General features: G+C 39.3%; 1 protein-coding gene across 3 annotated transcripts in view; it reads right to left on the bottom strand.

The window, feature by feature from the left end:
- LOC306888196 (cadherin-13-like) overlaps positions 1 to 27,365 on the bottom strand; it is a 345,271-nt gene that overhangs the window by 49,891 nt on the left and 268,015 nt on the right. For all 3 annotated transcript variants that reach the window (XM_079446382.1, XM_079446381.1, XM_079446380.1), the window contains exon 8: positions 17,972 to 18,112. In XM_079446382.1, the coding sequence (XP_079302508.1) occupies positions 17,972 to 18,112 (141 nt within the window). The remainder of the gene's footprint in view (positions 1 to 17,971; positions 18,113 to 27,365) is intronic.

Genomic DNA, 27,365 nt, shown 5'->3' on the forward strand with positions numbered 1-27,365 from the left:
TGTTTGAAAACCAAGAAATCACATTTCAGCACCACTTTAGAATTCATCATATCACATGTAAATTGACATGAATTTGCAGTCTGTAATCAACATCAATAATTCTCTTTCCAGTCTCTTCAAATAATAAGACAGAATGAGCAGTGGAGGAGTTGCTGGTTGTAGAAATGAATTAATTTAACTGGAAATGAATGCTTTGACTAGATCTTCACAATTGTGGACAGGCGTCTATTGTTTTCAGCTAACCGCATACCACCTTGAGTAATGAAAGGATTGCTGATCTACCTACGGCTGCATCAATTCAATCCCTGTTTAGTCCCTCCTTCCTTGTTTTGTACATGCAGAATCTCTGTCTTACATCGACTTCCCTCCTACCCTTCTTTCTGTCCCTCTGTCAAAGATAAGGCTTAAGCTAAGCCTATATGAAACAGCTCTTGTTCTGTTTTGTCACTGGAGGAAAGTCACTCCATTCAGAGTGCTGCAAATCTCCATAGTCCTTGCTCAATCCAACCCAATGTCATAGGCCTGTTTGGGGAGATGAAGTGTTCCTAGAAAGGCCAGATGAGATTTGGTCCCCCCTCTATGCCTCAGGGATGCACTCCCTTTATAAGAGGTGTCCAGTGGGGAGGTTATAGGGGGACAGATGCAAAGGTCATCAGCGTCCTGAAGAGGGTGCTGCTGGATCTGGGTGACTGGATGAATTAAAGAAGTTTAGAAAGTGAAGCTAACCTCCTCTCTAAATTAGTAATTATTGCTTTTGAGCCACAGTAGTGAACCATCCAATGTTAACAGTAAAGAAAATCCTTTATACAACATTCACGCTTAGTTTTTCACTTTTTCACGTTAGGTGTGAAAAAGTTCTGCTACCAGAATCTGCTGTAGACACATCAGGCAGTAGATGCAGGTGGTGATTCTAGCCTAAGACATTTTATCACACTGGAAAATATAGATTTTTCATTTCTAAGGCCCATCTCCCAGTAAGAATATCTTCTTTAATAATATAAAGAAAGAACCCGGTGATTTTGTTACTTACAAGAGAGAGAAGAAAAAAAAAAACTCCTGGAGTCAGCCTTACATATAAGCCACGCTTCATTCCTTCTTGAAAATAGATCGCCGTTTCATTTTTTTAATTTCTGAAACACAAGCCCAGCTCACCGTGTCCTTAAAACCTGTGGGTGTCTCGAAAGAGATTAGATTGTACCTGTCTGCTGAAGGCCACGAAGCGATTACATCACTTACATATTACTTCAGCTCCAATGAGAGCCTTGTGTCTACAGTGAGCCCTGCAGGTGTATCACTGCGAAAATCACAGCGGCACGATCAACCAAGATTTTATCACGTATGGAATAAACAATTAAACAAAGGTTGTCAGAAATGTTTACTGAGGGACGCAAATATGTCCACACAGCTTCACGCTGTGGATCTTCACATCGCTGACCGGTCGTGTTTCATTTAATCATCTGGGGCAGTGAAGCGGTCAGATGGATGTATTCAATCTTTGTTGGCTGCTGATACCCTGGCCCTGCCACACCACTGATAAGACCCCAATCCCTCTGAGTTCACAAAGCAACCAGCAGTGTGACAAACAGAGAAGTTATCAAACCCGAGGCTAGACCCCAAAACTGAGGGAACAAGGTAGGTTTGTGTGTGTGAGGTAGATTTTGCCTAGTCAAAGCCCCCCAGCACCAGAACACAGGGAAATGAGGAGGGAAGAGAGCATGTGGCCAGATAAAGATAAATCACTTTCTACAGAGGCAACGATGTGGTGAGACCCGGAAGCAATGAATGACTGGGATTATTTGGCATGCCATTCATTATCAGTAATGTAGCGCAGTGTGAAGGCATCATTGGAGATTCGTTTTGAGCTGTGCTACTGCTTTAGTAACAAATAGCTCAGAAAATGCACACCTGATACTGTGACTCCCCCTTCGTCTCGACATCTGTTCGTGGAATCAAATCAACATTCATGACCTTTCGAGAAACTATGCCTGACTTGCATGTCTCAAATTGCACATCTAAAACAGGGAATGTGAGAAAAAAAATATGCACGCTGTTTTCACAGCTTAACGAGATTCTAGAAACTAACACTTTGCTTCAGCTAAACTGGGAACGCATTTGAGGTGAAAGCACTCCAGAAGTCTTGTGAAGAGTCTCTCTTGATTTGACTGTGGAAGACAACACAGGTGCCTTTTAATGCCACAGGTAACCTTAATCACATGCTTTCACTTCACATGCTCTCAGAGTGATAGACTGAGATGCTCTACAGTCTGACGGGCCCCTGATTAGGAGCCAGAGACCCCCCAGTAACGGTTATTTTATCAAAACTTACAATGACACATTAAACATAAAATAAAAAAGGGCCATCCAGATTTAAATTTTTTGAGGGAAGGTCTGAAGAATGGATCTAAATATGGAAAATATGTTAACGGAATAGTTAACCCCAAAATGAAAATTCTGTAATCATTTACTCACCCTCATGTTGTTGTAAAACTTACTTTTGCTCTGTGAAACACAAAATGAAATAGAAAAATGACTCAAAAACAACTGAAGCATTCTTCAAAATATCTTCGTTTGTGTTCCATAGAAGAAATTGTGCAAAACTAACAGTTTTAAAAGACTTTTAAGTTATGCTAATATCTGCTTTACCACCTTGGCAATGCTAAGTTGAAACATAATTATTTGCAGTCCGACACATTTTGGAACTGCATGAAGGCAATGCATGAAATCAAGCTTGCGTCGCTAGTAGGTTGGTTTCAGGTCTTATGTAAATTTAAAATAATGGATTGATACTGTGATTAAATAATTATGTTAAAGTCAATACATTGCACTGTAAAACTTTCTTAACCAGAGAAAATATATGTGGACTGATGAATTGTGTAGACATTTAAGCATATTGCTCAGCCAGGGGGTTTAATCCTGCTTATGGAGATTTTCCTTTCTTCAGAGTTTAGATCCAACTCTAATCAAACACACCTGAATCTGTTAATCAATGTCTTTGGGATCACTTGAAAATTGCAGACAGGTGTGTGAGAGTAGTGACGGAACTAAACACTAAACTAAATTCCAAACCTACAAAATGAAGTGATGCATCCTAATTTGTTTTCTTCTGCATTTGCTGGTGATGGAAAAGTACAAACTTCTGAGTATGTTAAAAGATAATACACCAGTATTGTGACATAATAATTCATAAAACCACCATGACCATCATGTCATACACTATTGTAAATTTTGCCATATAAACTTAGCATGTAATTCCTTAATTTATAATTTTTACATTCGTACTTATTGTACACCATCTAGGCAGCTTACGCATACTATTTTAAATGTACTATAATTTGGGATGTGGCAATTCTAATCATGCATACATATAAGGATGTCACGGAATGACCCTCGGACAAAGGAATAAAGGTATAACAGGTGAGTTTATTATCAGCATTGGGTGCGGGTGCAGATGAAAGGTGAGTGTCCTGAGTGATGAAGGGTTTCTTGACTTGAAGCTTGTAACCTTGATTCTTGTTTCGCAGGAGATCGTGGGACAGAGATGAACGGAAGCACACACCTCGGATGATGAATATGGAGATGATCCACAATGCGAAGGAGACTGGAGAGGACACAACAGGTAAGTAAACAAGGTAGGTATCTCAATATATCGGTGGGATATCATGGAGAGAGTCCACTATGTCTGAACGAGATCGGACATGGAGTGAAGTGAGGTGTGTGCTTATAAATGCTGGTTGATGAGGGTGTTGATGACTTGCAGGTGTGTGTTGTTAATACTCAGGTGATGGAGTGCGTTGTGATTGGGTGAGTGAGCCTGACCGATCTGTGACAGTACCCCCCCCTCCACGGCCCGCTCCTGAGGGCCGAGGACCCCGACGTCGTGGTGGTCTACCTCTCCCTCGGGGTCCTGGATGATCTGGATGGATAGAGTGAAAGTCATCCAGTAGCGTGGGATTGAGAATGTCATTTCTGGGGACCCATGACTGCTCCTCTGGACCATAACCTTCTCAGTCCACAAGATACTTTAACAGACCACCACGGCGCCGGGAGTCCAGAATCTCGTGGACCGTGTAGATGGCACCTTCCTCCTGGATTAACGGGAGAGGGGGTTCCACTGTTGGGCCAGGCTCTGTGGAAACAGAAACAGGAGGGTGAAATGGTTTGAGCAGTGAGACATGGAAGGAAGGATGAATCTTGTAATGTGAGGGAAGTTGGAGTTGATATGTGACAGGATTGATCTGCTTCGTGATGTTAAAGGGACCAACGTATCTGGGACTAAGTTTCTTGCAGGGCAGGCACATCCTGATGTCCCGGGTGGACAGCCAGAGCTTCTGACCCGGCTGGTAAGTGGGAGTTGTAGACCTAAGAAGGTCTGCTGTCGTCTTGGTTCTGCGCACTGCCCGTTGCAGCTGATGGTGTGCTGCGTCCCAGACCCTCTCGCTCGGAACCAGTAATCGACAGATGGTACCTGGGGAGGCTGGTAACCAAGGACGCACTGGAAGGGAGTGAGTCCAGTGGAGGGTTGACGCAGCGAGTTCTGTGCGTACTCGACCCAGCCTAGGAACTGGTTCCAAGAGTCCTGGTGGCCATGGTAGAAGGTTCGCAGGAATCTTCCTTTCTGTCTGCCCGTTTGACTGAGGATGATATCCCGATGAGAGACTTATGGTCACACCTAGGAGCGAGAAGAAGGCCTTCCGGACTCTGGATATAAACTGTGGGCCATGGTCTGAAACAATGTCTTCTGGAATTCCGTAGTATCTGAAGACATGGTTAAACAATCTCAGCGGTCTCCATAGCAGTGGGCAGGCCCTTGAGTGGGAGAAGTCAACAGGACTTTGAGAATCGATCAATGACTACAAGGATACATGTGTTACCATCCAAGGCTGGCAGATCTGTGATGAAATGAACTCCTAGGTGTGACCAGGGCGATTGGGGACAGGCAGCTGAAGGAGCTTGCCGGATGGAAGATGGCGCGGACTCTTGGAGATGGCAAAGTCGGAACAGCCTTGGACGAACCTTCTCACATCCCTAGCCATATTAGGCCACCAGAAGCGGTCCTTTAGCAGCAAGAGGGTGCCGTTGGCCCCTGGGTGGCCAGTGCCCAGCGATGTGTGAGTGGAGTGAATCAGAGGAGTGCGTAGTGCTCTGGGGACATACTGCAACCCCTGTGGACAGCCCGGCGGAGTGGCTGTGGAGGCATTGGAGGTAGAAGCTGGACTGGATGTCCATTGGATGGGGTAGACGAAGATTTTCTTGGGAATGATGGTATCCGGTTCCTCACTGACCTTTTCAGGAGCATGCAGACGAGAAAGCGCATCCGCTTTAACATTCTTAGGCCCTGGGCGGTAGGAGATGGTAAAGTTGAATCGAGTGAAGAATAGTGCCCATCTAGCCTGATGTGGTTTAAGTCGCTTGGCATCACACAAGTATTGGAGATTCTTGTCGTCAGTGAGTACGATGAATGGGTGTTGAGCACCCTCCAGCCAATGCCTCCACTCCTCTAGGGCTAAATTGAAAACCAGGAGTTCTCTGTTGCCGATGTCATAGTTTCTCTCTGCCGGGCTGAGCTTGTGCGAGAAGACGCATGGATGGAGTTTGGCTAGAGTCCCCTGCTGCTGAGAAAGCACCGCTCCTACCCCTGTGGTGGAGGCATCAACCTCAACTATGAAGGGCTTATTGGGGTCTGGATGGGCAAGGAGCGGTGCACTGGTGAAGGCTCTCTTGAGGGTTTCAAAGGCTTCTGTGGCTGTCGGTGACCAGGACAGAGATTTGGGCTTGCCTCTCAACAGACTGGTGAGTGGGTTGGTTATGGAGCTGTAGTTGTGGATGAATCTTCTGTAAAAGTTGGAGAATCCCAGGAATCGTTGAAGTTCCTTGATGGTAGTTGGAACTGGCCAATTCCTGATGGCCTCTACCTTCCCCTCGTCCATCTGGATGCCACTGTGATCGATGATGTATCCAAGGAACTGCACTGAGGATTGGTGGAAGGAACATTCCTCGGCCTTCAGGAAGAGATTGAAATCTCTCAGGCGTTGCAGGACCTCCGCAACGTGGTGGCGATGTTTGGCCATGCTCCAGGAGTAGATAAGGATATCATCAATGTAGACGAGGACGAATCGATTGAGATACTCCCGGAGAACCTCATCCATGAAGTCCTGGAATACGGAGGGGGCGTTTACTAATCCATACGGCATAACGAGATACTTGTAGTGGCCAGTAGGGTTGATGAAGGCGGTCTTCAACTCGTCCCCCTCACGTATCCGGATGAGGTTATACGCGCTGCGGAGGTCTAACTTGGTGAACACAGCGGCTCCGCGGAGATGTTCTAGTGCCGCTGGGACGTGGGGAAGTGGATAACAGAATTTCACCGTAGCCTTGTTGAGTGCCCGGGAGTCTATGCAAGGCCTCAAACCTCCGTCCTTCTTTGCCACGAAGAAGAAACTCGAAGCAGCAGGGGACGTGGAAGGGCGAATGTAGCCTTGTTGCAGAGCCTCCTCAATGTACTCCTCCATGGCCTTCTTTTCAGGGAGTGATAATGGGTAAATCTTCCCTCTGGGAACTGACTCACCCTGAAGCAAATCAATGGCACAGTCCCATGGTCGGTGCAGGGGTAACTGGGAGGCGCTCTTTGGGCAGAACATCCTTGAAGGGGGCATAACAGGTAGGAATCTCCACTGACTGTTTGTTGACGGGGCTCTCAATGGAGGTGGAATTGACTGGGAGTGTAATCAATCGAGGAGACTTGTGTTGAGGTGTATGTGGAAAACAGTCAGGGAGGCAGTTACTGCCCCACTTCAGGACCTCACCAGTTTTCCAGGAGATGGGATCGTGTTGCACAAACCAGGGGCGCCCTAAGATCACATCAGCGGTGGAATCCTCCAGAACCAGAAGATGTAGCGTTTCCTCGTGTAACTGTGCTACACGCAAGTGAAGAGGTCCCACGCAGTGACGCACCTGTCTTCGGCTGAGTGGTTTGCCGGTCACTGATTGGACTTGGTAGATGGTTTTGGTGGAGGTGGTCGAGAGCCTGAGTTGGCGGCAGAGATTCCCGGAGATTAAATTACCGGCTGACCCGGAGTCGAGGAGGGCTTGTACTGCAAGGGAGACACCGGAAGCAGTAAGGTTCACAATGGCGGTGAGGGGCTGCATATTTAATATATCAGGCTTAATGACACTCACCATAGGTCTTGGTGGACGGATTGGGCATGTAGCAATCCCATGCCCACCGGAACCGCAATATAGACATAAACCAAGGGTCAGCCATCTCTGCCGCTCTGAATAGGACAGTCGAGTGTTATCGATTTGCATGGGTTCCTGACCTGGTTCTGGAGGGCTGATGGAGTCTGGCCGGCGTAGGAGTGGAGGAAGATTGCAGCTGTTCTTCAAAGCAAGATTGCATGCGATTGGCACATCGGATGGATAGCTGTATGAACCTTTCCAGACCACAAGAGTCATCATAGGCTGCGAGTTGGAACCGCAACCTTGGTTCAAGGCCTTGTCGGTAAGTAGTGAGGAGCGAGCGCTCATGCCGCTGCAAGGGTTCTAAATTTCAGAGCATAATCATTAACAGGAAAGGAGCCTTGGCGGAGATGATAGAGTTGTTCACTGACAGTGGTGTCACTTGCCGGTCTGCCAAACACTTCTCTGAAATGGGCAACAAAATTATCGAAGGAAAGGGTTACAGTACCAGCTTGTGCCCATATGGTTTCAGCCCATTGGAGCGCTCGCCCCTTCAGCAGGGAAATCAGAAATGCAATCTTGGCTTTTTCGGTTGGATACAGCTGCGGTTGCATCTCAAGAACCAGCGAGCATTGAAGCAGGAATCCATTGCACTCCTCAACCGAGCCAGAGAAGGGCACCATGGGACTGGAAATTACTGGAGGAGAAGGAATGATGTTACTGGTGTCCGGCGGTACAGGTGATGGTGGAACTGGTGGTGGAGTGAGAACCCGCTTGAGGGCATCCACGATCTCCTGGAAAGGGTCGGGTGCACTCATGATGCTGACTCCATTGTGGGTCCGATCTTCTGTCACGGTATGACCCTCGGACAAAGGAATAAAGGTATAACAGGTGAGTTTATTATCAGCAATGAGTGTGGGTGCAGATGAAAGGTGAGTGTCCTGAGTGATGAAGGGTTTCTGGACTTGAAGAAGCTTGTAACCTTGATTCTTGTTTCGCAGGAGATCGTGGGACAGAGATGGAAGTAAGCACACACCTCGGATGATGAGTATGGAGATGATCCAAAATGTGATGGAGACTGGAGACGACGTTGGAGCTAGCAGAAGGTAACTCTGGAGAAGAAACAACAGGTAAGTAAACAAGGTAGGCATCTCAATGTATCGGTAGGATATCATGGAGAGAGTCCACTACGTCTGAACGAGATCGGACGTCGCGTGAAGTGAGGTGTGTGCTTATAAATGCTGGTTGATGAGGGAGTTGATGACTTGCAGGTGTGTGTAGTTAATACTCAGGTGATGGAGTGCGTTGTGATTGGGTGAGTGAGCCTGACCGATCTGTGACAAAGGACAGGTAGTACGCAAATTGGGAGTCTATTTGCACATCTTTTACCTACTGTACAGTTTATGACAGATTTGCAAGTAGACACTTTTACATACCGATAACAAACTTGTCTGCCCTATAACTGACACATTGCTTCGTTTACTTCATCCTTAAGGACATATATATGTGTGTGTGTCCTGTGATGAAATGAGAATCCCTGAATGTTCACATATTGTTTTACACAGAGGATTTTATTTATGAAGACATGTCTTCTGTAGTTCATTAATTAGCAGCTGGACTTCACAGGACAGATGGGACTCATAAAAGAATCTTGGATGAAAGATGGAATGTTAGATGGGATCATCTTCTATTAAGAAAACAGAATTGTGTTAAATCTATACGGGATGCAGTCTGTGACAAAACAAGTGTTTATCAGTATTTATCAATTTGAATCATCTGATAGAGGGAGACATCAAAATGTAATTTATTTTGTTAATTGGTAAAATGTAAAGAATCATTCCCACGTCATTCCATTTCGCTCGATTTGTTGCTATATTAATTAAAAAGACTAAAATATAAAGTATTTAAAACTGTGAGTCTGTTAATCTTGAAATATTTATTTATGTAGTGTTATAATTTGACTAGGTAGAAACTAAATTTATATGTGTGTAATGGTGTGTGACAGTACAATTTAAAACATCATTTATTTTCCCAACAGATCCAATGCAGCCATATCTCAGTGCAAAAAAAAAAAAATCAGTGACTGCATCGCAAATGCATTTCAACATTTTAATTCAGTCAGATTCAAGTTTTTGTTCCATTAACCATTCTTTTAAACATTTGGAGAGTAATACATTGAATTTTATTACAAAAATAATGAGGTAATTTCAGTAATGCATAGAAATATCTTGCAACATAATGTGTTTACACAGCCTTTTTTATGATTGAGTCTTTTTAGAGAATAAATGTATTTTAACAATTGGTCTATGTATTAAACAACAATACCATCCAAACAAATATGTGACCACTATTTCCAACTATTAAATATTCATAAAACTATGTTGCTAAATTAACAACCAGTCAGCAACTCATTTTAGATTAATCTGCAGAGGAATAAAATTGTGATAACTTAATCAAATCAAGTGCATGGTTATCAACTGGTTCTCTGCTTCTCTGCTACTGCTGAGTAGTGTTTGATTTTACAAATGCTTTTTCAGCGCCAATTTGAGCTGAAGGTTCAATCTATAAAGTTATGAGAGTTACGCATATAGCTGAAAGTCTCAAACAATAAGAAGTTCAACACAATTTGATTCAAAATATTGAATACAGTGCTTTCAAATATAACAACCATTCAGTGAACCAAATAATGAAAGCCATGAGACGAATGAAAGTAAGCAACCACACATCACTTCACAGGCTTTTACTTGGCCTCCATAACAGAACTGTAAACATGCTAATATCTGCTAATTGAAAATTATAGTTGATACATCTTTCACTCTCTTAAGCCTGGCTCACACTACAGGATTTTTAGCCCGATTTAGCCCCGATTTCCCCCTCCCGAGAAAACCTTATTGAGCACCTTGATCGGTCCCGATGTTCGGCGCGGATTATCTGGTAATGTGAGGCGTTAACAGATCGAACCTTGCACCTCCCGATCTGCTCGCACACAAATCGGGGCTGCCCCGATCATATCAAACATGTTTGATATTTAGGTTTTAAATCGGGATGATGACGGCTGATTACGTCATGTACTTTCACAATAGAGAATGAGGAGTTGCGTCACATTCTCATTCTCTATAGCCAAAGCGCGACCGCAAAACAGCTGCTGCACAGGTCCGTTGGATAGTGGAGACAGAGGAAACGGCTTCTTGAAATTTTGTAGTAACACTGTCTGTATAATGTGTCAAAAAAGTATTACAACTGTAGGAGAAAGAGAAGCGCTGGAGTGAAAACGTTTCATTTTTGAATGTACTAGAAACCTGCTAGAAAGCTAGCTAACATATGCAAACATTGCTGATGAGCTGCAGCGTGAGATCACGTGAGGCGCTCCGTCTGGCATGATAATCTTAATAATATCTTGTAGTGTGTGATGCGCCACGATATTCAAATCTTGTAGTGTGTGCATGTTTAAGATTTGAGGGAAGAAAATCTGCGAAGATTCTCCTTATGTGTGTGCTGCAGCCAGATTTCATAATCGGTTAGGATTTTAAAACTCCTGTAGTGTGAGCCCGGCTTTACTCTCTCAGTAGTGAATATTAAATGTATTACACTAGAAAGGGTTGCTGTTACTTTTACCATTTATTCAGAGTTTAAGACGTGCCTTAATGATACAGAATATCAGTATCTCACCTATAGGTCACTCATGGGTTTCACCGCCTAAAAATATCAAAAGCTTTTCTGTATACAATGTTCTTTTTATTTCTCTTACTAAACTGATGTATACTAGGCACTCAAGCTCACATTGTGTGACAAATGAAGACATGATCAAGTCAATATCCCTCAACTGAATATGTCTGTTCTTGATGGATCTGAAAATGACATATAGATGGCAACAGATGTAGTATAACTGCAGCTTATGATGAGTAAAATCACAAACGCATAAACATGCCAAAACAACTAACAAGCTGGTGATCTGGTGCATTGTGAGACAAACATGTTTTGTAAACAATTTAAAACGCAGAAATGCAAATGAAAAGATTCCAAAGAATAGATTAGCATAATATGAAATATGCTAAACAACTATAATGTGGTCTGGTGTTTTCATTATACAAACGGAAAGACTGCTCAGTCCTGTCATAAACACTGATGAGAAACATTAATTTATATTAATGCACGCTAAATATGCTGAAATGACTTTGCAGATTTGATAAAGGATTACACAGTTTTAGAAGCTGGTTTTTGAATGGCTTATTCTTATTCATTTTCTTGGTAAAATAATGTATAGTGGTGCTTTGATATAATATGAAATAAACGTCCAAAACATTTATAGATAAAACTTTTTATAATTATATTGTGCTTAACAGGTCAGCTGTTCAAATATAAATTTTATATGAATAACTTACTTGAATTAATTATATGTTAAATGTTTAATGATGTGTCTTAAGAAATGTTATTCTAAAGTATTATTTTTGTAGCATGTGTTTGACAATATTAGTAGTGCATTGTGGATCAGAAAGTGCGTTTATGATTACTTATCAAACAGAGTTATCAAATTTTTGGATCAAAATTGTCATGGGTAATTATACAGTGGGGCAAATAAGTATTTGATACACTGCCGGTTTTTCAAGTTTTCCCACTTACAAAGAATGGAGAGATCTGTAATTTTCATTGTAGGTACACCTCAACTGTGAGAGACAGAATATATAAAAAAAAAATCAAGAAAATCACATTGTATGATTTTTGAATAATTAATTTCCATTTTATTGCATGAAATAAGTATTTGATATAATAGAAAAATAGAACTTAATATTTGTTACAGAAACCTTTGTTTCTGTAGAAACGTCTGACCTCTGTAATTGTAAACAAAGGTTTCTGTATCAAATATTAAGTTCTATATTTCTATTGTATCAAATACTTATTTCATGCAATAAAATGGAAATTAATTATTCAAAAATCATACAATGTGATTTTCTGGATTTAAAAAAAAAAATATGCTGTCTCTCACAGTTGAGGTGTACCTACGATGAAAATTACAGATCTCTCCATTCTTTGTAAGTGGGAAAACTTGAAAAATTGGCAGTGTATCAAATACTTATTTGCCCCACTGTATATATACATATTTGTCAAGCACAAAGACATGTTACATTCCCCATAGCATTACGCATTCATATACCCATTAATATTTATATATATACCCATTCATATTTATATATATATATATATATATATATATAGAGAGAGAGAGAGAGAGAGAGAGAGAGAGAGAGCACTTGTTAATTAACGTAAATATCATTAAAACCGAAAGTCATTTTCGAAAATTACTTCAGTTCAATGAGTTTGAGACTCAATATACTGCAGAGGAACTGTAAGAAATAGTGAGAAGAGATGAGCCAGAAACAGTATAAAATCCAGAAATAAGAATCCATGAACATCAATAATTGCTGGTGTAGCTGTGGGAATTGACAATGGATGGTTCTTGAAATGGATTGCTGGGAGAGTAGGGAATGGGACATAATTTCACAAAGATAATATGGAGGCTAAAACTGACTTTGCTGCTGTTGTTAACAATACTGTTCACCTTACACCAGCACTGGCATCTAGAAATGTTAGCTGCTCTTCTAACGGAGGGGAAAAACTGAACAACAGACCGGGAAAGTTTTCTAAGACTAATAATGAAGAAGGACAGTTTGCAGAACCAAAAGGTCATTCATTAAAAAAAAATTGAGAGGGAGTCAAAATGGTTTAATCCATTAATATATTGAGTGAGCTATGGCTCTATTTGCACACAATGGACAAAGTTTCAAAGCAAAGTAGTGAGGAGTGATAGGGAACATCTCGACTCTCTTTCATTAATTTCCTCTTTCCAAGTTCAAGAACCATCATAGTGAGAATGATTACAGCCCAATTACTACATATGGTCCAATAGTCTCCATGGCTCTGTTCTAAAACCAAGTAAGATTCTTGGGGCACACTTTATTTCAAGGTCCAATTATTGCTATTAACAAACCTTTAACTATGACTTCTGACTCAATAAACTCCTAATTTGCTGCTTATTAATAGTGAGGTAGTTGTTAAGTTTAGATACTGGGTAGGATTAGGGATGTAGAATATGGTCATGCAGAATAAATGCAGAATAAATTAGCCAATATGCTAATAATAGGCATGCTAATAAACAGCTAGTTAATAGTGAGAATTGGTCCCTATACTAAAGTGTTAATGATTATTGTCTACTACTAAATAGGCAGTTCAGTGCACAAAATGATAAAGATTTATTCTGATATTGTCCATAACCTGAGGGAGTTTCAAAATTTTTGGAAAGCACTGTATAAATGGAGACTTCCCTCACCTCATCCACCATCTTGGATGGATTTTTTTTTTTTTAACTAACCTTTTTGCAATACACTCTGGGATTGCCTTCTTTTAAAGGATACATGCAATTCTGCCTTAAACTTTAGCCAAAACAAGATATCTCGGAAAGCAGCATAATTATGCTGACTTTGGCAGCCTACATAGGCAGCTCACTAGATTTTGGAACACAGCCAATCACACTGAGTACTAGAATTCCTTTTCTACGTTTTAAAATCACCCCAAGCACATCTGTGAGCTGTGAGCGAGACCTTGTAAATGCAAAGTCAATTGACTATTGTACAAATAAGAAAAGCCATCATTCAGAGTCGCCCCCCAAAAGTGTGCCGACTTCTTTTACTATCGTGTTGCGGACTTGTAGCCATCATTGTTGATGTCATTAGCATTTTGACGGAGGCAGCGGCATGCTGTCACTGCAGGGGAGAGAGGCAGCTCAGATAAGCTGTCACTTTCCTTGAGTGACAGGCGTGATAAGCCGGATCAGTGGCTGCTGCAGCACTTGGAAGGGGTTCATCTGAAATAGATGCCAGTTATCACAAAGTGCCAGGGTGGGCGGGCATGTACATACCACCTGCGGCAACTAGCACAGCCTCTGGCCTCTCCCTCTATGGCTCCAAGATCCCAAAACAGGGAGCATGAGTCGAAGGGACCCGGGGAAACAGAGATAATAGAGGGAGGATGGATAGGTCTGCTATTATCCTAATAATACTCCCGCTGCGGGACAGTGTTACGTGACCCCATACATTGACCGCGGCCTAGAATTATCTCTGGGCAGACAATAATTCTCTTGTCACACACTGAAGACATTTATTTTAAAAGATGAACGTTCAACGGTGGCCCAAATGCTAAGTACATGAAATGAACTGAGGATAACCAAACAACCTTAGTGCAGCCCAGGCAGCTTCTCGTTGAGCTAAAAGAAGTGCAGATCTTACGTTCCTTGATCTTCTTGGTTCATTCCAGGATATGATCTCAATGGTGCAGTTTAAATTCCAATTGATTTTCACTGTGATGAGCAATTTACAATGTAAAGAACCAGATATTAAATAAAAGATCTCTGCGAAGCTGTGCCACTGATGTAAATAAATATTACAGCTTCATTGTGTAGGCCTGCTAGTTTTTATTAAGAGATGTAGGCTATTGGTTTTATAATAGAGTGAACTAAAGTGGGGTTTCACTTTGGAGCAGAGACAGAAACAGTTTTCTATAAAGCGATCCTGTTTACAACACCACTGAATTTAAATGCATCCATTCAACTAGACCAGCTAATGAGAATAAATGACCAGATGGGTCCACCTAGAAATGATAAACTGTGGCAATGATCACAGACTCAAAATCTGTCTGAGGTTGACTACATGCCAGCCTGTGATTATGTATAAAGTGAAACATCTGCTAATTAAGAAAAATTTAGGAAACATGAGAAGGTGGCATGTTTTTTCTACTCTTGTTTCATCACAAAATTGTTTTTAAAAAGAACACATTTAGAGTTTCTGATGATTTTGAGTTTTCTGCTCTCTTGCAAAATTAGTGGGAGATAAGGAAGTACATAATCTCACTTCAGGGGCAAGTAACAGTCTGGGCTTTATCACAGAATGATAAATGGCGAAGCAGTGTGTGCTGTATAAAAAAGCCAAATGTATTTAGTATAATATTTATTTATTTTAATGCTCATTTCCAGGAATTTGTGGGGTGGAATTTAGTTTGTTTAGTCTCTGAAAGTAACATGTAATTTCTCAAAATTTCTTCTGCGTTCTACAGAATAAAGGAAGTCATACAGGTTTGAATGGCATGAGAGTGAGTAAATGGTGATTGATTTTTCATTTTTGCTTGAACTATCCATCTAAATCCTGAGGCTGAACTGGTGCTTGGGTGGTTTAGCCGGAAGGCCAGTTGGCTAATACCAGCAAACCAGCTTACGCATTTTTCAAAAGGACTGAAATTTCAAAATGTTCCACTTTCAAAGGTGTTTTTCGTGAATATTTACTGAGGTCTGTCAGATACAGCAGTCTAAGAGGAGGAGGGGATATTCTGCTGATCCACTACCACAGCTCTCTAGGCCCGTAGGGTGGACTGGTGCCAAAAACAGAGACGTGCACTCAAACAGCACCTGTGAGGAGACAGTGGGCTTTCCTACTGCAGAATTTCACAGCACAATAAAGAGTGTTTTCAAGCATGTGCAAAGTGGAGGTACTGCAGACTACTCAGACTCTGTCAGACTGGTAAATGGAGAAAATGTATCATGGAAAGTGCTTTTTAAGAAACATACTGAACACAAACACACTTGTCATTAAGGAGCAGGGTAAAGTGACATGAGAATATAGATACAAATGCAGATACTCGTTTAAATTTTTACATAAATGTCACTATCTATAGTAGCTTTATTTATATTGTTGATATTGTATTATCATAAATAAGTATTTCTAGTCATCGTTATGGTGATTAGTGTTGATGCTGAACCTTGGTGAATTTTGTCAATGCAGATCCTTTTACTCTGCAGTAAAAACAGATGTTTACTTTATGAAAACAGGTTCAGGAAGTAATGTTATGTAATTGTAGAATGTTATACACAGTAAAATCTGGGTATTGGCTTTTATTTAAACAACTTATAGAAAAGATTTGTCAAATAACAGCCAATTTTTGAGCTAACCGCGATCTCAACTTGTCACTAAAATTAAAAAGAATCAATCAGTAAATCAATCCATCAATAAATACATAAATAAATCTAATAAGTCCCACTAATTAATGATGGTTAACTAAGTTCATTCAATACGAAGAGCACATTGTTTTTACAGAAATTACTGAACTACTTTAAGGCAGTTATTTTTATGCAAATGATTTGCATAAATTGAGCTTGTTAGTGTTTACAGTTCACCCTAAAGCAACGCAGCAGCAATTGTCAAAGCCACTCTAAATAGGTAACCCAAATGAGTGGCCACATCAAGCAGTCAGAAAGCCCCCTCTTCCTGGCACAGCAGGGCATTTTGGGAATGGGCCAAGTGAGGGTGGACGTGATGTCTCTAGGAATCTGACAACAGCCCAGGGCACTTCCTCTAAAAAAACCATACAGCTCAAAATAAGTGTCTCTGCATCAGCCTGGCGTAGTTGTTTTCCCTCCGCTGGCCAGCAAAGTGCAAGTGTAGCATTTTCTGACAAATTCATCACAGGTGGGCTCAAATGGACACACAGCTTAAGTTTGCACATAGCATAAGTGCAGTTTTCTTGCCCTCTGGGTTTCATACTGCTGAATGGCAGCAGTGGGCTCTGTTTGTGACTGTTTAGCAGAAGACTAATGTGTATTTTATAGCCTATAGCTATAATGTGCAGCTAAAAAAAACTCCAGCAATACTTATGATTACAACAACAATACACACACAAACAATACACTACGTCCATGGACAGACCATCATTGCCAGGGCAGGCTCTGAGTATTATAACACAATCATTTAAAATCACAAACAGGAGGTCGCAGAGGATAAGTGATCGAGAAGGACCCAGTCCATCACCTTTGTGTGTGAGTATTTGTGAATCACAGCTGTCACTGCAGCACACCTGAGATTAGAGTGATTGATGCACAGGGCTTTTTCTCGCAAGGTCAGTGTATCTGAGTGAAAAGCTGAGGCTATGGCTGAGCAGGGAGGGCTTCTGTGTGTATACACGTGATTTGAGTGATTGACAATTGGAAATGATTGGTGAAGGCCTTCTGGACTGAGAAGTTTGAGTGTTTGTCCTCATGGTAAATGACTGCAGGTGTTAAGTTGCTTCAAACCACTATAAATCTTTTCAAAAGAAACTGTAGAATAATAATCATCTGTTTATAGGTTTAAATTGTCAGTTATAAAATTGATAGTGGTATAATCGTGGATGCTGATTGGTCAATGCAGCATGTTAAAGCACACAATATGTCAATGAATATATGTGACATGCTTTATTTTAAATCAGAAGTTGTAAAAAAATCCTATTCTCTTATCTAATCAAAATATTAACCATAATAATAAGAAATATTCCTTGAGCACCAAATCAGTACAGGAAGATGTAACACTAAAGACTGAAATAATGGCTGCAGAAAATTCAGCTTTGCCATAATAGGTATAATCATAGGGACAATAAAATGTTAAAATCAAATAGTTATTTTAAATTGTAAAATAAAACACTGTTTTCCAATATATTTTTGTTTGAATAAATCTCACAATATCATTTAAAAGTAGTCTGAAAATTGTTTGGAATATTTATTGGCGGTTTTTTTTTTTTTTTTGACAAAAATAAGTTTTTATGACAACCATTTAAATTATTATATCCAGTTTGGTGTAGAAATGCAAGCTGACACTTTTTATTCAGAGTATAAAACTGAATGTGTTTCTGGGTCACAATGACTGAAAATATGGAGCAGGTCACGTTTAGTCAATGAATAAAATTACTAAGAAAGGAAGAAAGAAAAAAAGGTTCCTCCTACCATTGAGTGTGTAAACTCAGGTGCGTGGTCGTTCCTGTCTGTGATGGTGATGGTGGCTGTTGCAGTTCCTGTCAGTCCCACCTCACTTCCTGCCATGTCCTTTGCCACAATCTCTAGCTCATACTGCGTCGTTGGAAGAGTCTGTGGACACATAAGAACATGGTTGGGAACAGTCAGTAGAGCTTCAGGATAGAGGGAGTACAGTCGTGATAAGAGCGTAAGTGGTTTAATTGAAGAACAAGTAATTGTTCCACGACTGCTTTAGTGCTGGTTAGACGCTGTCAATATGCACTGAAAAGTGCCACATACTTTTAATGAGTGGTTACGTTGTAAATTAACTGGTAAAATTGAGTAATTAAGATCTAATCCACCAATCATTGTATTGAAGTCATGGCATCACCTCAAAAGAGTCTCGCAGTTCATCATTGACATTTCAAACACTAAGTCAATTGGTACAAAAAGTTCATTATTGCTCATGATTGACCGGTGATCTATGACACTAAAATATCCTTTTGTTTATTTACACTTCTTCCTTTGTAAGGGCTTCTTCAGGGGACGGTCCTGAAACAATGATAAAGGCTTCATGAAAGAGCCTCGACTCTCCTTGACAGGTGCTAGTCTAAATAAATGTCAAGTTTCAGTCACTTTTCAAAGGTAATACTGAAAGAAAACATGCAAATGTCAATTAACGCCCACATAACCTTTCATTCAAGGCCATGTTCTTAACAGAATGTCAAGATGTGAGAGAAAAAGAAAGAAGATTTTTTTTTTTAAATTAAAATATATTGCAAACATAGAAATTGATCCAAAACTATGAATAATTGCATGTTAAAAACCATGTCAAAATAAATATCAGTTGTGAGAAGAATATTTCTATTGTGAGTCATTTCCAATCAAGCTGATTATTCAAAAAACATTTAATTGTCTGTATTTTGTAAACAAATTGCAAGACAAATTCCAATGTTTAAATATTTAAATATATATATTTTTTATTTATTTACTTACTTATTTACTTACACAAAATTACATTAATTATAGAGAGTGTGTAAAGAAACATGCTTTTCAAATTCCCAGGGCCAAAAAATGCTATATTTAAGAATATTTAAGTATTTAAGTTGTCAGGTGAAAGATATATACTAGAAATCCCCATTGTCAGCATTTTTATTCAAGATGTGCTTTCCTTATAAAGTTTACTTATAGTATATACAGTAGTTTTCTTTAGAGATTGTGAAAGACAGCGAACAAACACAAATTCCTGAAATTTAGTTTTAAGAAAAGCCAAGGTTATTTCAGAGATATTTCAGGAGAAATACCCTGCAATCACTGCATGAATAATACATAAGCTAAAGAAATGGGAAAAAAGTGTTGTATAAACATCTGGTTATTCTGACGCAAAGCAAAAGGTATAAAGGCATAAAAACTCATTTCTTGTTTTCTCTCTATCAAACACCACCTACTCATCATATGGCAAATAAACCTTCTCCAGACCAAAAGCCCAATATTCATAAATTCAAGACAACAAGCATTTGTTAAAATAAGTCAACCCTACTGGAAAGCCATGATGGCACATTACACAGGGAGGTGCTGTTAATGCTAACATTTATTTCCTTTATTGAAATCCCACTCAGCGCAGTGTTAAGTACCACATGCTTAATAAAACTCATCCATCTGTTTCACATAAAGCCCAGGAGGCCCGTGCTGCAGTCATTTACCCATGGTGCATTGCCTCTCGGTATAAATTACTCTTGCTTCAAATAGTGGCTCAGAAGTATGTCATTCCAACAAAGCTGCAATTAATAAAGTGAATAATCACAGTACATTGCAGTTTTTGGAGGGGAAAAAAGTGACTTAAAACAATGTACTTTAAGAATGGGAAACTTGTGGAGTGGTATTTAAAGACACCCAATGATCCGATGAATGTGGAAAACTATTTTCAGAGCAAGGTTATTATAGTTAACCAAAAGTAAAACCATAAACAACAACAACAGAAATAAAATAAATGTTACTTGAATAAAATAAACTTATAACAATTATTATAAATAATACTATTAAATACTAATACTAATTATAAGTAATACTATTAAAGATAATAATAAAAATAACATTAAAATAGCAATTGGCTTTAACTAAAATTAAAATTAAAACAAAAATAAAAAACTAATTTAAAATATTAAGCAACTAATTGTATCTCAATGACACAATTCAAATTCAAATAAGAAAGGTCTTCTAAGACCCTGACCTAATAGAATAGAATAGAATAGAATAGAGACAGACTGAAACAAGTTTAGAATGACACTCTCAGGTTAAAATCAATGTTAAAACGTTGTCAAATAATGAGTGAACTGACCAAATAGGCATTTAGTGAGTGTTTTTTTTTTGAGAGATGAGAATTGCCTGCAAGTAAAACTGCAATTAATAATCTCAAACATCTGAACACTCATCACACTTCTGAATTACGTTGTTGATGTGATTCAACACAAACTACTTGTACTTCACAGGATGTAGAATAAGAAAAGCTAAGAAATGGAGATGAAAGTTACCGGTATGCACGGTCTAATACCACCAACAGTCAAGCTTTACACCTCATCAGACATATTATGCTGAAGTATTTTTTTTCTAAACCACCATGAAGCGCAGTGCTTCCGGTGGCTGAGATCGGCTGGGACGGCTGTCACTGACGAACGACTCAGAACTTATTTACTGCTGATAAACAGATGGTACTTCACAGACCTGTGAGTTGAAAAAAAGAATAGAAACCCATCTGGATAAGAGGGAGGTGAGCGCAGATTAAATCTCGGTGCCGTCAAAGGCTCGCACGAAGCTCTCGCATAGCGTGACAACATCTTAATGAGTCTCGCATCTCATGCGTTCACCCGCTCAAATTTATCGCGCCGATGCACCTGTGACCTCCTCGTGTGCTTTTGAAGGTCACAAAAATACAAAACCTGTTAAAACAATCTGGAAGAGTGTTGAAACATCCCAGGTCTGCCTGTGAATGCGAAACGAGACACAATACATTAACTTCACATTGCATAACAACTGTTATCGCGTTCCAGTTATGTCAGTCATTTCACACACCAGATCCAATTCGTCTGTCTTTCAAGTTTCTCTCTACGACAGATCCATTTCATATCGTCCGTCCAATAACACTCATTGTAAATCAGGCTTAATGCAATCAAAAGCACCTTGTATAATACATCAAAGCTTTTCCCATGGCCAGAGTGTGTTAGGACATTAGTTATATAGGCTTTAGAAGGTGGAAATATATGCATAGCGAGACGGAACTGACTCTGACCCGCTGAACGAGATACCGCCTCTTCCGATTCAATAGATGTGATGTCATAATTATGCTTCTTTAGCCCCTTTTTGTTCTCTCAAGCACATTGAAAGAAACTGTCTGCCTTCCCAACCACTCAGCCTATTTACCGCACTACTTTTCATTCCCCAAGAACATAATGATCCACACAAAAGCCTCAGAAGTAGCAGCTGAAATGATGAATAAAGCTATAACCCGTTTGTCTTGTGTAGGGAATCTCTTACTGCTGGCCATGTCTTTGTCTTCCTTGAGGTATTTCATTTTTATTCCAGCTGGCTTTCTCACACCTATTCACAAGGGTTGTTTCACATAGCTTTAACTAGTTGGAGTAAATTGTAGATATGCTAATGTATCCTGTACTTTTCACAGGCGGTTTTTAATACTTCTACATGATTGCAATCTGGATGGTTATATGGGTTCGTGTTTCCACTCAATCCCTGGAATGTTATCCTAATTTTTTTTTTTTTCTCAATTTTTCTTATTACTTTTCTTTACATCACTGTCATCCATATCTACAATAAACTGCAATTTTCCCTCTCTGCTCTTTTCTCTCACTTTTTGTAGCCATTTTGCTTTTTGCATTTAATGCTGTTTTTTGTAATTACTTATTTCAGTACAGTTTTAAATTAAATGATCAAGTCTATATTATCATCTTTATCCTTCATTTTTTGATTTTTATAAATAAACTAATTTTCAAGATATTTTAAGTTCTCATTTAGCATTTTATATCATCCTTTATGGGAATTTTAATGGTTATAAGGTATTATTTTATATTTAGGATTATAGATTTACACATTTTTTTGTTGTTGTTGTTTTTTACGATGAATGTCAGATATTTATGGAAGCCTCTTTCTGGCATTAGATAACGTTTTTTTTTTTTTTTTTTTTTTTTGCAATTCTGCCAAAAAAAAAAAAAAAATGTAGAAATGTGAGAAATACAATTCTGAGTCTGTCTCGCAATTATGTTTTTTTTTTCTTCATAATTCTGAGCCTACATCTAGCAATTTTGACTTTTCCCCCCTCCTAATTCTGAGTTTACATCCAGCAATTCTGACATTTTCACCATTATGATTCAGATTTTTTTTTTCTTTCTGAATTCTGAGTTTGCATCTTGAAATTCCGATTTTTTTTGTTTCCACCATGGAATAAAAAAAACTAAAAACTAATTAGAACTTTTTTCTTGCAATTGCGAGTTATATACCGCTTGTAATTCTCAGAATGGCATTTTTATATATTCCAATTATATATAAACCCGCAATTCGATTTGCAGAATTGAGGGTTTATATATTGTTTATATCTTGCAAATTCTGACTTTTTGCAATTCTGAGAAAGAAGTCTGAATTGTAATACATAAACTGAAGCTGAAACACCTTTCATAGATATTACGTATTACATCCTGACGATACCTAACTATCAAATAATTCACATTCGCATGATTTTCATGTTCATCTTGGCAAAATGTTTTCACTACACTCTGGGCCAAGACAGACATTAGTAGCCGACTAGCAGAGCAGCTTGCTGGATCATGGCACATTGCCTTTGGCTCGATATCCCACTGAGCTCAGAGGAGAGTCACAATGCCAGTCAGCCCGAACATCGCACACGTAGGAACACATCACAAATTCGCACCCCTGGAAATCCCCAGCTAACGCCCTACGCATGGCGCTTACTAACGGTTGTCTAAATGTGACGATGGCTGGGTGCTGATGCAAATAAAATGAGGATGCTTTGTGTGTAGCTGCAGATGGCTGAAAGTCAGGTGGTGAAATGCAAATGGAGCCAACACGAGTGGAGTTACTCGAGAGAATCTCCTGACCCTTAAACGTCAGCTGCAGTGATGATGAGCCTTTGTAGTCAATTCCTGACTGCAAATACATACACAAACAAACAGTAGACTGAACAGAGCAAAATTAAATTCAAGAAGCAACAGGGTTGTGGGTCACACCAGACTTGATAAATGATTCTGCCAATACTTAAGACTGTAGAGGCTGCTTCTGGGACTCCTGAAGCTACTTTTGATTCACCTCACAGTAGCGTATCACTGTTGAGGTGCCAAATTATCATTTTGCATTTGTATTTAATTTTTGAATTGATAAAATGTGCCAACTGTAAATCTATTATTTCTAGTCAACTACAAAAATGCAATGACATATTTATATTATCATATATATATATATATATATAGTAGTTGACTTGCTGTATTTGCTATACATAATCGTATACACTACCGTTGAACAGTTTGGGGTCTGTATTCTTTTTGATTTCAAGCTAAGACACATTATGTTGATTATGTTACACTGATTATGTTATGATAATGTTACAAATAATTACTGACTTCAAATAATTACTGTTCTTTTGAATTGTCTATTCATTTAAAAATTCTGGAAAAAAGTATGATGGTGTCCACAAAAATATTTGTGTGTATATTATTTATTATTTATGTATATTAAATATTTATTCTGTTTTCAACATTAATAATAATAATAATAATAATATATTTCTTATATTTCTCAATCATGTTTCTTGAGGATAATGTGACACTTAAAGGATAATGTGACACTGAAGACTGGAGTAATGACTGGTGAAAAGTCAGCTTTGCTATCACAGTAAGTAGGTAGCAAGTATTTTATATATATAAAAAACAAACATATAACATATATACATATAAAACATTAATTACACAGGAATAAGTTGCACTTTAAAATACAGTATATCAATAGAAAACAGCCTAATCTTATATTTGGCAATTTGTAAATGCTATACCTAATGAACCCATTCGCTCCTACAAAAGTTGTTTAGAAACTTCACAAATCCTGCAGTGACTTCATTTAACTTCTAGATTCATCCCAATTTGCTTACTGTACACTATGCTTCAATGCACACTGCTGAATGAGCTCCGGCCACTTCACCGCTTCATCTTTTTAACATTTTCCTCGCAAAGTCACTTGTGCAGCTATGTAGCATTTTAGAAGTTGCTGCAAAACTCTCTACGTGTCGTCTCCTTCAGCATGTCTCTCATCCCTCTAATCACTGATGACTTAAAAGCAGCAAACAGCCGTCATATCTGATGGATCTCTTTGCGCTTGGTCGCTTGATTCATTGGACGTCCACTAATGGAGCTCAAAAATTCAGCCGTATTTAATAAATGAATCATGAGATGGAGACTAATTGCCATTAAAAAATGAACACTAATGCATGAACAATCCCAATGACGAAGCCACTGACACTGCAATATGCAAATATGTGTCCAATTATGATTAACGATCATCCGAGCGTTGCATGTCAATTTGAAAAGCTATTCAGATTTCGCCCCACACATGGCCTCGCAGAAGGATGCCACTCGCTCCTAAAACTCCTCTCCCTTTGGCAAATACACACCAAGATATCGTTTCCCGCTAATGACATAACCCAATTTATTATAGTCTGAGGCTGTGCTTGAATATTAATAGAGAAGTCATTGAACAGTCCTGCGTTTGGAAATACTTGTCGCTGCAGCGAAAGTATTATGTGCTGCCCCGTGATAACACTGTTGAAGAGGTGAGTGTGTGAAACAACCAACTGTGGCTGAACGATTATGGAGCCAGGATCAAAGCCTTCCCCAAAAACAAAGCCTTTAATAGAAAGGCTACTGATGTTGCGCCGGGTCCAAGCAGAAAGCGAGTTTTCCATGAAAGAGGCCGGTGGGAGCTTCATTTATTTTCCCCCCTCATCTGTTGTCCTTTTGTCTCGATTTAGACTGTGTTTTTTTGTGTGTGCATGTGACACAGGGCACAGATTGATCTCTGGCACTTTCCTGCCTCTGACATTTCAAACAGAAGTTCTGCCCCGTGGCTCTCTTGAGTCAACATCCTGGCATCTGGAGAGACGCAAAGGAGATGATGTCAGCTAAAGATCCTGGTTGCAATCACCTAATATCACACACACCGCTGTTGCTGTGAACTAGGACAGGTATTTCCATAAAAGATGTGGTTAAAAGCATGAAATAGCATGGATTGGAGACTTTGAAGGGTTTTGCATAGCAATCGGTTATTTTACCAGATGATCAAAACATGGTGGACTTTAAAATATAAAACACTATGGTTTATTTATTTATTTTTTCCCTCTCTGTCTTTTAGGGACTTTTATAAAAAGATCATTAGAGAGAGGACATGAATAACAGGAGACTATGATATCAGTCAGACATGAATTTGCATCACCTCAGTTCGATTTGTCAGAACACATGCAATAAAACTAGGCTTTGGGAAAGTTACCCAAAAATGAAAGTTTTTGTCATCATTTACTCATCCTCATGCCAATACAATCCTGCATGAGTGTCTTTGTTTGTGTGGAACAAAGTTTTAGACCTTACTAACTTTAATTATATTTGAAAAAACAGTTAACATCTTCTCCAATCTCAAAAGCCCCTTCAACTTTTCCTGTAAATATAATGGTATTTTTTACAATTTGGTTTGTTGGTTTGGTGTTTTAAGATACTTTGGCTAGTTTAACAGCTAGTTTAATAATAATAATAATAATAATAATAAAAAATAAATAAAAAAAAGAGTAATTTAAAAAACCCATGTAAGGATTTAAAATTTGCTTTAGAAAACTCTAAAACGGATTCAGGATTGACACTGTAACAAACATTTATTTGATGGTCTGATATCCTAAGAGATATTAAAGCATATTGGTGGACCTTCGTTTAATATTAAGAACTTGTGTGTGATTCTGGAATTTCCTATTCAGCATCATGTATATATGAGCTGATCCCAGCGATTAATGAAAATACAGATGTGACTTTTACCCACATTAGGGCTTCACACAGTTCAAACACTTTGTTATTGGTACATTGATCTGAATCAATTTGCCATTTATTGACGACATTTGACATTATGTTAGCTTTAAGATCTGATGGTGGCATGGCACACTTTTTAAGCGCTTCTTTAGAATCAGCGTCCTGTTTTTCATGATAACAAGAAAGATTTTAACCGATAAAAGCAATATTGACTTTTAAAAATGTGCTTTGGTCTTTATTGCATTTACTGAATAGATTTAAAAGAAAGAGATAAAAAGAAAATATGAAATAAAGGGGAGAAGGCGGCAAGACAGGATATGGAATGATTCTTGGCTGATTTGAACTTGCATGATCCACATGAGCACTTCAGCTCAATAAGCACTTGCACTAACCAGTAGGCCGCAGCTCTGACAAGACGTAATGCCTCTGTGAATATGATGCAGCTGAACTATTTCAGGACATCTTGCACAAGACTTTGCAGAGACTTTGATAAAAAGTTTAGAGAAATAATTCATTTTACCACATAATAAAAACTGCATTTACCGCTTTTATAGGCTGAAAAGTAGAGAGACGTCTGGAAGTGATGCAGAGGTTGCCAGCCAGACACAACAAAGCACATGCACAAACCACTAAGCCACAAGTGTTCAAGCATGTGATTATGAAGTTTTTAGGACACCTTGGACTACATGAAAGACTCATAGCACAAATCTGACATCTAACTCCAGACGTATTTACAGAAACTCATCAACCAAATTAATGAGCTCATGATAAGCAGGAGAGATGCAGAATCTCCTGACGTGTGTGGGGCTAATTGGGGTCAAGGTTGGGGTTTCGGGGTTTGAAGAAACAGAGTGGAAAAAAGGAGCCTGGCTAATCTAATCAAGTGCATCGTCCAACCACAGACTAATCACTGTCAATTACATTCCAGTAATGGGGAGGATACAGTCCCCATTACACCCAGGCCTACTGAGGAGATGAGGGTAGAAAATGAGGAGGTGGAAGAAGAAGGGAAGAGGGAAGGGAGTGAGGTGTTTCATCATGGCCATCAAAGCCCATCTGGGAAGTGGCAGCAGCACTTATGTTGAAGAGCACAGGTGTTGCTGTTTAACCGTTAATTAGATTAGCACAGATCAAAGGCAGACTGCCAGCACCGGGGAGCCGTTACATTGCCGACATGGGCCGGGGAGGTCTCTAAGGGACCGGGGGCACAAATTTTTCCTATCCTACTGATTGAGACAGATTAATATGTTTACCAAAGCTGGTTTCGACTGAGATTGAGATCGAGCCAGTATAGTTTGTGTTCT

This window comes from Barbus barbus (genome assembly GCF_936440315.1).
Source record: "Barbus barbus genome assembly, chromosome: 22".
Lineage (NCBI taxonomy): Eukaryota > Metazoa > Chordata > Actinopteri > Cypriniformes > Cyprinidae > Barbus > Barbus barbus.